The sequence below is a fragment of the Zosterops lateralis genome, assembly GCF_965231275.1.
Source record: "Zosterops lateralis genome assembly, chromosome: Z".
NCBI classification, from domain to species: domain Eukaryota; kingdom Metazoa; phylum Chordata; class Aves; order Passeriformes; family Zosteropidae; genus Zosterops; species Zosterops lateralis.
This window is the reverse complement of record NC_139800.1, coordinates 40,674,366-40,686,432: the sequence shown is the minus strand read 5'-3', so window position 1 is coordinate 40,686,432 and position 12,067 is coordinate 40,674,366. Positions and strand designations below refer to the sequence as shown.

Genomic DNA, 12,067 nt, shown 5'->3' with positions numbered 1-12,067 from the left:
GATAATCCATTCAATATCTGTTTGACATTTAAATGAAGAAGGAAAAAACAAATTGTGTGAGCTTTGGATGTAACAGAGACTAACAGTATTAACCAATCATAAGTGATACTTTAATTAAAACAGCACAGTAAATTTGGAATTTAGCAAAAAATCTGTCTCATCTCTCTTCATTACCCTGAGAAATCAGGGCATTTCTTTTACTTTCAATAACAAAAGTATTTGTAAACTGTATGTTCAACTCTTTCCCCTTATTTAGCCTTATATAAATTAATATTAATTCATATTTGTCCTAACCTCTGTCTAATCAACATTGTTTAGGTTGTCTTTGCAGCTTCCTGCATAATCAAGAGGTTTAATACTAGTCTGTGATTACAGTTTCACAATATAGGAAGAGAATGTAAGGTTAAAGGATAGCATTAAAGAAGTTGAGATTCATTTTTTAATGAAAGCATTTAAATCTCTGCTGAATTTGGGCATAATCTGAGGTGATGTGTTAAACTTAAAAGGAGTTTCACAGAGGAAGAAATTTCAAATTATGTTCTTGAAAGCAAGAAATCAGAAAATTATTTAATGTTTGGGATTTGAAGCTAGACTGTGTGTGAATTCATACATATGCACAGACTGAGAGTAAAAGCATTTTTGAATTTTCCATAAAATTGACATTTTTTAATGCAATCAATTGAATATTTTTCCTAGACTAAATTCTCTTTTTCAGACAATTGATTCAGGGAATTTATATAGTCGCTGTCATATCAGACATTGAACTAGATGACCATAGTTTTCCCTTCTGGTCTTTTATCCATGGTTTAAAAGTATAAAATATACTGTTTGGCAACTTAAGATCTTTATTTTCTCTGCTTCAACACTCAGTGTCCCTGCTGGCAGAATGAGGATGCAACCATTAGATATATCATAAGGAATTGATACAAATTATGAACAGATTTCAGTTCAAGTAGGAACTTGTAGAGTGCTAAAAATTGCAATTGCACGAGTGTTTTGAAAAGACTAATTTTGCTGTCTTAATATTATTTTCTCTTTTTTTTGTTTTACAGTTTTAATTTGGTAAAACTAGTTGATATATGCCAAAAAATCTTATGTAAGTTTTTTCAATAAAAATAGCTTTAGAAGGATCTTCCTTCTTTTTTTGTACATAGAAGGCTGCAGTCTTACTTCTTAGATAAAATGCTAAATTATATTGATTTCCCAACCAAATGGTGTTTGACAGTTCCAGAAAACTAGATGGGTGACTGTGAGCCAGATGTCGTAAACTGAAGAAGTTCTTTTCCCAACCTGATTTACAACAATATAAGATATCTTGTAATATACTTTTCCTAACCCTGTATTTAACCTGCTTTATAAATCACATAGTTCTCAGAGCTGAGAAAAAGAACAGTTAGACAAGAAAGGGCAGTAAATTAAGAGAGAAAAAGTAAAACTTCCTATCCCTGCCCTTCCCGAAGGACTCAATTTTGATTTACAAATATCATTCAAATTCTTCATTGAAGCTAATTTATCATTACTTTACTGGACTGTTACTGCCACTGTTTCCTCTCTTCTTAAAGGCTGGCAATGTTGTACCAATTTTGTTTAAATTACAGTATTAAACTTCCCATTGTGTTTGAATTACTGGTAACAGCCATCCCATTGTTTTTAAATAGCTGTGATACACTTGACTCACAAGTGTTGTGAAGTTTGCTCTGTGGGAGCCATGACCTGAAACAGTTGAGGAATATGGGCTTAAAATTGATGCCAATATGTAAGGCTCCTGCTTTTGTCTGGTGGCAGTTTTCACAGGTTGGGATCCTCAATAAGCCCATAAGGCAGCACAGGAGAGCGAGGTGCAAAGCTATGTGTTCCCCTCCCCTCACATCTGTTCACAGCTGCCTTACCATGTAAATGTTGTCCCCATGGCTACTTTAACTTGTTAGAGCTGCCAGTACTCCTGAATGTCAAAAGTCACAGTGAGAAATTGCCAGAATATGTGTGAAAATCCTGCCATGATGGTTTTCCAGGGTTTTCTACGTTTGGGATCCAAACTCTTCCTAAAATGCTAAGAACACTGGTGGAATGAAGGAATGGACTTCAATTTTACTTCACTTGCTGTGGACTACACCTCCACATACAGTACAGTTTTGCATAACTGTTCAACCATGATTACAACATTATCAGGAGAATATGCAATGAGTGTGATCAATCAGATAAGAGTATTGAATTCCTTATTTGGTTTAGAAAGCAATATAGCATAATAAATAAATACTGATATATCTGTAAGGATTCAGCAATATTAACAAGGTACTTCTAGTTGAACAGCATAAATGAAGGTTATGTCCTTATTAGAAAAGGGTGATATTAGAGAACTTACATCAGCATTTTAATAATCAGTAACAAAATTTTGCAAATTGTGATTGAATGCTAGCTTAAAAATAAATAAAACTAGGAAAATACCTATGCTAACTTACTAAGTTCTGAAATTTATTGCTTTGATTTCTTCTACAGTAACTGCAAGGATATTTGTCCTACATTCTTTGAATATAGGATACCTGGCAAATTTCACTGGACTACAATGATAACAAGTCTCTTTTCCTTGTTATGTAAAAATATATTTAACAGCTCTCATAATTTGTACTAACTAATCCTAGGGTTTTAAAGGTTCGAAAAGACCTTTAAGATAAAAAGTCATAACTGTCAGCCTTGCACCACCCTCATGTTCACCATTGAACCATGACCTCATGTGCCATATGCACAAGTTTTTCAGACACTTTCATGCATTGTGACTCCACTCTGGGAAGTCTATTACAATGCTTTGCAACCCTTTCAGTGAAAAAAGTATTTGTCATATTTAATCTAAACTTGAAGCCATTTCCTCTCATTCTGTCACTTGTAACCTGGGAAAAGAGACTGGTTCCTGCCTCACTAAAGCCTCCTTTCAGGCAGTTACAGAGAACAATAAGGACCCCACAACCCTCCTTTTTTCCAGGCTAAACAGAGTATTACTATATGTAATGTAATGTAACTACATTATAGCATTACTATAATGTAGGTGTAGCACTTCATTCAGAGGTGCTTTGATTGTTTACTTCATGAAAGGATACATCAGGCCATGACCAGACTTCCCAGCTGAGATGATTTTTTTTTTCCTAATAATTGAGGTTTTGTTGCCTGTGCTGAACACCTTTATTCTTGATAAACAATATTCCACATTTCTGATAATGCCCTTTTTTTGTTACGAATTTCTAGGGCAGCTTCTGTGGATGTGAGACTATTTGAACACTGCAACTTAGACCTGGAGATTTCCCTTTGTTTATCAGTTATAAAACTTACACTAGAAATGTTAGATAACACTGTATCTCTCATATTTTCATTCTGTTAACCAGGAACATTTTGGAATTCAGCTTCCTTCAACACAGAGACATCCTACCTGCATTTCCCCACCTTCCATGGAGAACTCAGTGCAGATGTCTCATTTTTCTTTAAAACTACTGCTTCCTCAGGAGTGTTTTTAGAGAACCTAGGAATTCAAGACTTCATAAGGATAGAGTTACAGTGTAAGTAACATGACTGATGGTATTTTTGTTGTTGTTATTATTATAAAAATTGGATTTTATTTAATTTAAAGGGAGAGTATTTAAAAACTGTTTTCTACCTTTATTATTTCTTCTACTACTACCAGATCTTATAAAAAAAAATCACAGCACTGAGACTAAACAAGTATCCATTTGAAGAAATTTTCTGCCCCAGAGGTTTCCTAATCTAAGGGCACAGCAATCAGCCCCTGACTGCTAAGACTGTTTCTGCTTCTTGTGTTCAGTGCATCTCTGCTGCCAAATTCTATTCCTCCAGATTTTAAGGCCAGGCATTTTTTGTGGCTGCTGGAAGATTCACTCAGTCACCATGCGTGACTAAGATATTTTGTGGCACAATATCTTAAGTCAAGCATTCTCATATTTTTTCTTTTTCTTTTTTTTTTTTCCAATTTTGTTTCATTTAATCTGTGCAGACTCAAAATTCTTAGACTTACAAGTAGAAATAGTCTTTTGTTGCCTACGAGAGAATTAAATATCCCACTAAATCTGACATAAGGTGACCAACATAAAATGAAATCTTTATCTTAATTGACTCAATGCATTATTCTTACATTGCTTATTATTAAAGGGGAGAGAATTTGAAAGGATGAAACATTTTTTTCATTAGTCTTTTGAATTAATTTGAAATATCACATTAATTGAAAAGTCTTCTGCTTGCCTGGTGACTCTGAGAGTTCTTTAGAACACTTTTTACCTTGGGATTAGACAAGCGCCTCATTTTTTTTTTCAAATCAGTTTTTTTATCAGACTCCAGTATTTTCTGGAGAAGTGTAAAATAAATCTATATGTTGTATTGCAAAATATTGCTATGGAAGCATTAAATATTTTTATTAAAAATTAAATTATTCTGCTTTCTCATTTTTTTTGTCCATGTTAGCATCTTCTGTTAATGAAACAAATAGGAAAACACCTTCTGTAGGTAGTTTAATTATAGACTATTGTGTAGTGTTTAATGAATTGGTTTTTCATCATCTCAAACTATAGTGCTCTATTTGAAAAGTACCCTGTTTTCAACATTGTTTTTGCCATGTTTTTTGACAGTGTGAACTGCCTTCTGTTAAAGCTCTGTGAACAATTTAAAGGACAGTAGCATTGTAAACTCAGCCATACAGAAAATGTACTGGATCAGCACTTCAGTGGAGGCTCTCTAAAGCAATGATGATAGTCTTGTCTGATAAATAATTTTTCCATTTTCAAAATATACATTTAAATCATAGAAGCATTAAAAGAATGTTTCTGAGAACTGAATTTATTCAGACATTTATCAGAAGACTACAAGTTTTTCTTCAGAATAATAATAATAGGAAGACAGACTCATGTCACATGTCCCATTCATTCATGAACATAAAGACCACTGCATTCTTATGGATTTTAAATTACTTTATATGAGTAGGGAGGTGTGAGAGAAAGAAAAAGGCCATATTGGTCTGTAATTTCAGGATTTAAAAAAGGAAAGTTATCTCATTTGTTTGTACATACAGAGAATTTTCTTCATTTTCATAAACACCCTAATTTGTTGAGTAGACAGACCTATTATTTTTTGTATGTCATATGTAAATTATATGGAGGATTGCTTGTAGTGGACCCTGAAATGTCTTTTTTGATTGAGGAAAATATCAATCAGAAATGAGTAATATGTATTTCCATCAAGACTACTTTTCTCAAAAAAATAAAAATCAACTTCAGCATTTCATATGGTATAAGATGAATTAGATTTCATCATCATATAAAATTCCATATCCTTTTTTATAAATGCGAATGTAAATTATCAGACTACACTTGATGTTCTGTTAATAGTTTCAAATTTTTTTTATTTAATAAATAAAAATAATGTAAATGTCAGATGTCACTGTTTAAGACAATGATGTGAGAATATGTTTAAACCATATTATGTCATTAACATTTGACATTCAGTACTTTGGATGACTGATTTTTTTGTAGTATTTTATTGATTGTTTTCAAACTTTATATCTAATTCTTTTATGCGTGGGGTAGTGATCTTTAGACATTGAAGTCTAGCTTCAAATAAAAAATTACAGATGCAGAAACTTAATAGGAAATGTGAAACTTAGAGCTATTCTGTTGGTTTTATAAATTTATAAACACTGTAGTGCATCTGTGTATACATTCTAGAACACTGTTGCAAAAATGGTGAGTGCATCCTAACTATATTTTAAAACAGAGATTAAGTAAAAGAAGATACTTATCTTAAAGAAGATACTTGATCCCTTATTTTTGTTTTGCAATAAGTTATAAATGCACATTGAACTTCTTCCTGATTTACTGATTTCCAGCAGAAGTAGTGGTTGAAAGCAACAAAACTGATTCAACTCTGAAAAGTACACTCTGCTAAATACTTACAGGACCAAAGGTTACATGCTCTAGCCAAAAGTCTGAGTATTTTGTATTGAATGCTCACTACAGGTTTATTTCCAAAGAGTTAAACAGAAATTTAAAGTAAGGCTGGAAACACCATGGTGTATTGATTTGGTTGGGCTTCTGCAGTTTCTTTGCAAATAGTTCAGAACAGTCCAATATGCAACTACTGGTGGCCTTTGCCCAAATTTGGAACTTACTGTCTAGGATGAATGAAGTTCAACTGCTTCCCTTGAGGAAAATGCTAGGACTTTGCATTCTGCAGCATATTAGTTGGTAATCTCTTTCTGCTTCTGCAAATGATGCTCCGCTCTGGGTGGTTCTCTGTAGCTGTGTTTTCTGTTAGTTGTTCTAGCCACAGCTAGCCACTGACTACTCTCCATGATTACTATCAACTACATCTTCCACTCCACTTTGCCAGTCTATAGCTGTGCTTTGCCCATGTTTGAATGCACTCGGGTTACAAGTGTTCCTGCAATGCTTGGATAGTTTTAAAGTAACACCAATGTAGGTAGGACCCAAAAAATATATTTGTGCCAGAAGAGAACTCCTGGATGTGCATTCTCTTCTGCTGCCTAAGAAATAACCAAAAGGCTCTGTGCCTGTGTCTTTTGTTGCAGGATAACGAATTTAAAGACCCAGTATCATCCTTCTACATCCCATAGGATATTTTCTTGGTGATTCTTATAGATCCAAATTTTCTTTCAAATTTGCAGTGTTGTTGCTATTAGCAAAAATATTCATAATATTAATGTTAAGTGATTATATTTATCACTTTTTCTGACATATTCTGATTAGTCTTCAGAGACTACAGTGGATAACTATATGCCAATTCTTGTTATTTCAGCCTTTGTATATGGAACTTCAGGGATTGCTTCCCTTTTTTCAAGATTATATTAATTTTTTAGTGGTACCAACTTCAGTGGTTATTTCAAAATCTTTATTATGTGTTTTCTTGCCTTTAAAATCTAAACAGTAACATTATTTATCAGGTGTGTCATTCTGATATGCTATTTAATAGGCCCATTCAGTGAGTTCAAAGCAGAACTTGTGTTTTCAGGCTTAACTCCAACAGTATCCAGAAGATTACAAAGACCTCTCTGCAGAAGGTAACATTCAGTAGAAATTCTTTTTAGCCAGTCACATGGACTTTCTGTTGCTTTTGTTCTCCTACTGTGGTTGTTTTTGTTTTTTTCTTTTATCCCTTTATAAAGGCAGAGTGAATTCTCAGCTTTTTCTAAATAAAAGAAATTTATCCTAAAATTAATGTATTTTACTGAGGAACTCCGCTTAGACATCAGTTAAATATTATTATTATGTAAAACTGTTGATTTTGAAGCAGAGGAGGTAACTCATTACAAAAGGCATTCCATTTATAAATTGACTTTACAATATACTTTATTTTATTTACTAAGTGAAACCGTTTATATATTTCCCATTTTATTTTTATGTCTTAGGATCAAATATTACATAAAAAATACTTTATAGCAAGAAGATTAGGGCTTAAAGGATTGCAAATGTGTGACATTACTCAGTCTAAAGGTTGGCCAAAGTGGATTTAAATGTTTTAAAATATCTAATGTATTTTTTAAAGGTGAAAAGAAAGTAAAAATACTACATAGAATATTTTTTCTAGTTCAATAAATTCCTTTTTAAAACACTATTTGAAGCTCATCTAATTCCTTTGACTTCTAAATTTTTTGCTTTTCTGTCAGAATTCAATGACATAAATAGGAAGCTTTTTTTTGGATCTATGAAATCTTCTCTATAATCCTCTAATGAAATCCTTACTAATTCAAAATTATGGCTATCCATTGTCTAGGGAATACTTTTTTTCATACATGATAGTCTTTGAATATATGAAAGAAAGACTTTCAGAGAAAATATTCAGAATTTTCAGATCTTCAGTTTTCTGGCATATTCATCTTTTTATTTTGATATCCGAAGATTTAGTTACAGATTTCTGGGCAAACCATGAAACTGTGTAATGTGAGAGTTGCTTAGAAGAAAGCTCAATTTAAATCATAATTTTATGAACCGATCAAAATCTTCCCTCTGATGTTTGTAAAGACTTATGAATAAATAACAAAAGTGAATAGACAATAAAAGATGCTGGTTGGATTATAGCTGTGATAATTTAAATATAGTTAACAACAGTAATCAATTATCATGTAATCAAGAGATGCATTTCATCCAAACCAAAAAATTGCAAAGCTAGCACATTTCACTGTTTCTTGACTACTGTGCTCTCCAGGGGTCCACAAACTGATTGGTTTCCATGCAGTGCATAAATCATTGCTCTTGCAATGTCAGTGAGTGTGAAGAATGAGCTGCAGGCCCCTGGAGTAAATTCTCCCTCTAAAACAATCTGTCTTATCCCATGAAATAGTAGGCTTAACCTTAAAGTAGCTTATTCTGCTATTATTTATTTTGCCGTTCAATTAATTATGAAATAATTTAAATGTCTGTTACTGCTATCCTCTTTCTAGCTCCATCTGAAGTGGTTTTTTCGTTTGACGTGGGGAATGGACCCAGCGAAGTCATAGTGCAATCACGCCATTCCTTAAATGACAATCAGTGGCATTATGTGAAGGCTGAACGGAATGTCAAAGAGGCTTCCTTACAAATAGATCAGCTTCCTCAAAGATCACACAGTGCTCCACCTGATGGACATATTCGCTTGCAGCTCAACAGCCAGCTTTTTGTAGGTAAGTGCTCCACATAATATTTCCTAGCTATCATCATAAAAAATATGAAAATGCTACAGTGAGGAGGGGAAGAAAAAATGTTGGCAACATTTATTGTTGATCATTTGGAAGTACTTTGTACAATGACATGAGAAACTTTGTAAAAAATCTGTGGAGATGTTCACTATTTTGAGATTATAGATCTCCAAGTGCCTTGGCCAATAGTTACTCCAGGAGAGTATTTCAAAGGAAGTTTACTTCTTTTGAGGTTTGTTTGAAGGACAATGCAAGGATCTAGATTTGCACCTTTTCTTGAGAAGATGTAATTTACTGAAGGAAGTTCTGCCATTTCTGTAATTTCCAGGAAATTTTGTTGTGTCTCTTTATCCACAACTTCTCAGGTTAAAGCATGACATTAAGGCAATTATATATAATGCTGAAAAAGTAGAAATTAATTTAAAAAGGAATTAATTAGTATTTACTTAGCTATTACAAAAAGCTATATAGAGCTATGTGTTATATCCACAGTAATGTTCTTAATGTAATATTGCCTTATTATGAATTCATGAGTTTCTGGTGTAAATATATGTTGTACAATATAAGAGCATTTAAAGCTGGCCCTACTTTTAAAAAGATCTTTATGTCTGCTCTGAGAAATTCATACTAAATTAATGTAAGTTTTATTTATGTGTGTTGGGGAGGAATACATTTAAGGGCAATAGTGTTCTTAAACTGTAGCTGCAAAAAATGTGAGTGCTAATAAAAAAATGAAATAAGGAGGGAAATCTTGCATGCTCTGATAAAAATTTGTACTTGTGCCTTAAAAGGTATCAAGGGAAGAAGATGGAGACTAGACAAACATTGAAGAATTTTATATTTTGATTAAAAGATGACATGAAATTGCCACCACCAAGTGGTTTTGTTCCATTATAGCTGAAAATAACAATAGCTATGTCAAGATATTCCATGTAACGCCAAACATTATACAACATTGAAACTGAAAAAACTTCAAATGAATGATCACATGAAAGCATTTATACAAACAAGAACTGGAAGTGTATGAGAATTATAGTTGACAATCTCACACATTGTGGAATGTTTCTGCTTTTGCTTTTTAAAAGAGAACAAAGGACAAGAAACATCAGAGTAAGTTGTACAACAAAGAACAAGAGAGATGATATGTCAGTTGCACACCTTACTAAGCAGCACAGATGAATAAAATGTTAGCTATCGGGAAATGCACTAAAAATAAGGAACAGTGAAAAAGATTGAATCAACAACTCTTGTTAGTCTTAGGATTGCTCTGTGTAGTTGTCACTTATGCTTGGTAGTCAGATATAACCTGGCAGGTATTCCTCTCCATCGAGGGGTGTTAACCTTCCTATTATTGAAGAACAGGCAGCTTCCTTCTGAGACAAAGCAGAACCAAACAGACACCAGCTGAGGATTATTGTAGAATCATTAGGGTGGAAAAAATATCCAAGTTCATCAAGCCCAACCTTTGAATGAATATGACTTTGTCAACTAAACCACAGTACTACATGCCACATTCAGTTATTTCTTGAACATATACAGGAGTTGGAACTTCTCAAAATCCCTGAGCAGCCTGTTACAATGTTTAATCACCCTTTCAGTGAAGAAATTCTCCCTAATGTCCAACATGAACGTGCCCAGGCACCATTTGAGATTATGCTTTCTTGTCCTGTTGCTGTTTGCCTGGGAGAAAAGGCTGACCCCCTTATGTCTACACCCTCCTTTCAGGCAGTTGTAGAGAGTGATCAGGTCACCCATTAACCTCCTTTTCTCCAGGCTAAACACTCCCAGTTCCCTCAGTTGCTTCTCACATGAATTACTCTCTTAACCCTTTTATCCACTCAATTCTCTGTCTCCTGACATGCTCCAGCACCTCAGTGTCTTACTTGAGTGAGGGGCCTAGAGCTGGACACAACACTGAAGGTGTTCCTCACCAGTGCCAAGTTCAGGGGGACAATCACTGCCCTGTTCCTGCTGCCACATTGTTGCTGATACAGACCAGAATGCCATCAGCCTTGGCCACCTGGGCACAGCTGGTTCATGTTCAGCTGCTGACCAGCAACCCCAGATCATTTTCCAGCAGGCGGCTTTCCAGTTGCTCCTCTCCAAGCCTACAGACTTGCATCGAGTTGTTTTGACCAAGGTGTAGGATTGGCAGAATTCTTATTTTTTGAACTTCACAATGCTGACCTCAGCCCACCAGTCCAGCCTGTCCAGATCCCCTAGCAGCTCCTTTCTACCTTTCAGCAGACCAACACTCCCACTCAGAGTAGTATCATCTCCAAACTTACTGCAGGTGCACACAGTACTCCCACCTAAATCACCAATAAATGTAATAAATATTACAACACTGAGCCCTGGGGATTAGGTCACCTAATCAAGTGACTGGCCATCAGCTGGGTGTAATTCCCACACCACTCTCTGAGCTTGGCCATCCCACCAGTTCTTAACAGTTCACCTGTTCAAGCCATGACCTGCCAGCTTCTACAGAAAAAAAATTAATTATATAGGTATTATCATCCATACCATAAGATTTACAGACAGATATACACAGGTCAGTTTATCAGTCGGTAGAATACTGAAAGAATGAAATTATACAGCTTATTCTCCTTTCCTTCTCCCTCTCTGTAATTACTTGACAAAACAGAAACCAGAAGTACTTTTAAAGCTAGTTATAAATATTTTTACATGAATAAGCTTGTGTTTTGGAAAGTCTTAATACACTGTTCATAGACTGTAAATTATAAAGATGGTTTTGCATATCAATAATTTTAAAGTTTAAAAGCTCCTATAAATTTTTTTTCAGGTGGAACAGCATCCAGGCAGAAGGGATTTTTGGGATGCATTCGTTCATTACGGTTGAATGGAATGGCCCTTGATCTGGAAGAGAGAGCAAAGATAACACCAGGAGTTGAACCAGGCTGTCCTGGACATTGTAGCAGTTATGGTAACCTGTGTCACAATGGTGGAAAATGTAGAGAGAAATACAATGGATTTTCCTGTGACTGCACTTTTTCAGCCTATGCTGGTCCATTCTGTAAGAAAGGCAAGCATGTCTTTTAGCTTTTTCAGTTATTGAAAACATTAGGATGAAAAAAAGGACCATACAGTCCAGCTAAAGATCTTCACATCCCCTTACAGATATGTTTAAATGCTTGCAAAATACTTGGTTTGCATAATGTAGGTAAATATTCGGCTGAATTTACTCAGTATCTGTAAGATTTGCTAAACATTGTTCTTTCAGTAAAGACTTCAATATATGTACCATTTAAGCAGGAACCATATTATCCAAGAGGACCAGCACCTTCATGCAACTTTTTTGATTCTTTGATACTATAGTAAATCTAGGAACTATATTTTTATGGTACAGCATTTGGATTTCTATCT

At 34.4% G+C, this 12,067-nt stretch overlaps 1 protein-coding gene across 1 annotated transcript in view; it reads left to right on the top strand.

Annotated features, from left to right (window-relative positions):
- CNTNAP4 (contactin associated protein family member 4) overlaps nucleotides 1-12,067 on the top strand; it is a gene marked incomplete at both ends in the record, with an annotated part of 202,905 nt that overhangs the window by 177,339 nt on the left and 13,499 nt on the right. The window contains 3 exons of the mRNA XM_083883231.1: nucleotides 3,375-3,545; nucleotides 8,450-8,668; nucleotides 11,487-11,726. Coding sequence (XP_083739357.1) covers nucleotides 3,375-3,545; nucleotides 8,450-8,668; nucleotides 11,487-11,726 — 630 coding nt within the window. The remainder of the gene's footprint in view (nucleotides 1-3,374; nucleotides 3,546-8,449; nucleotides 8,669-11,486; nucleotides 11,727-12,067) is intronic.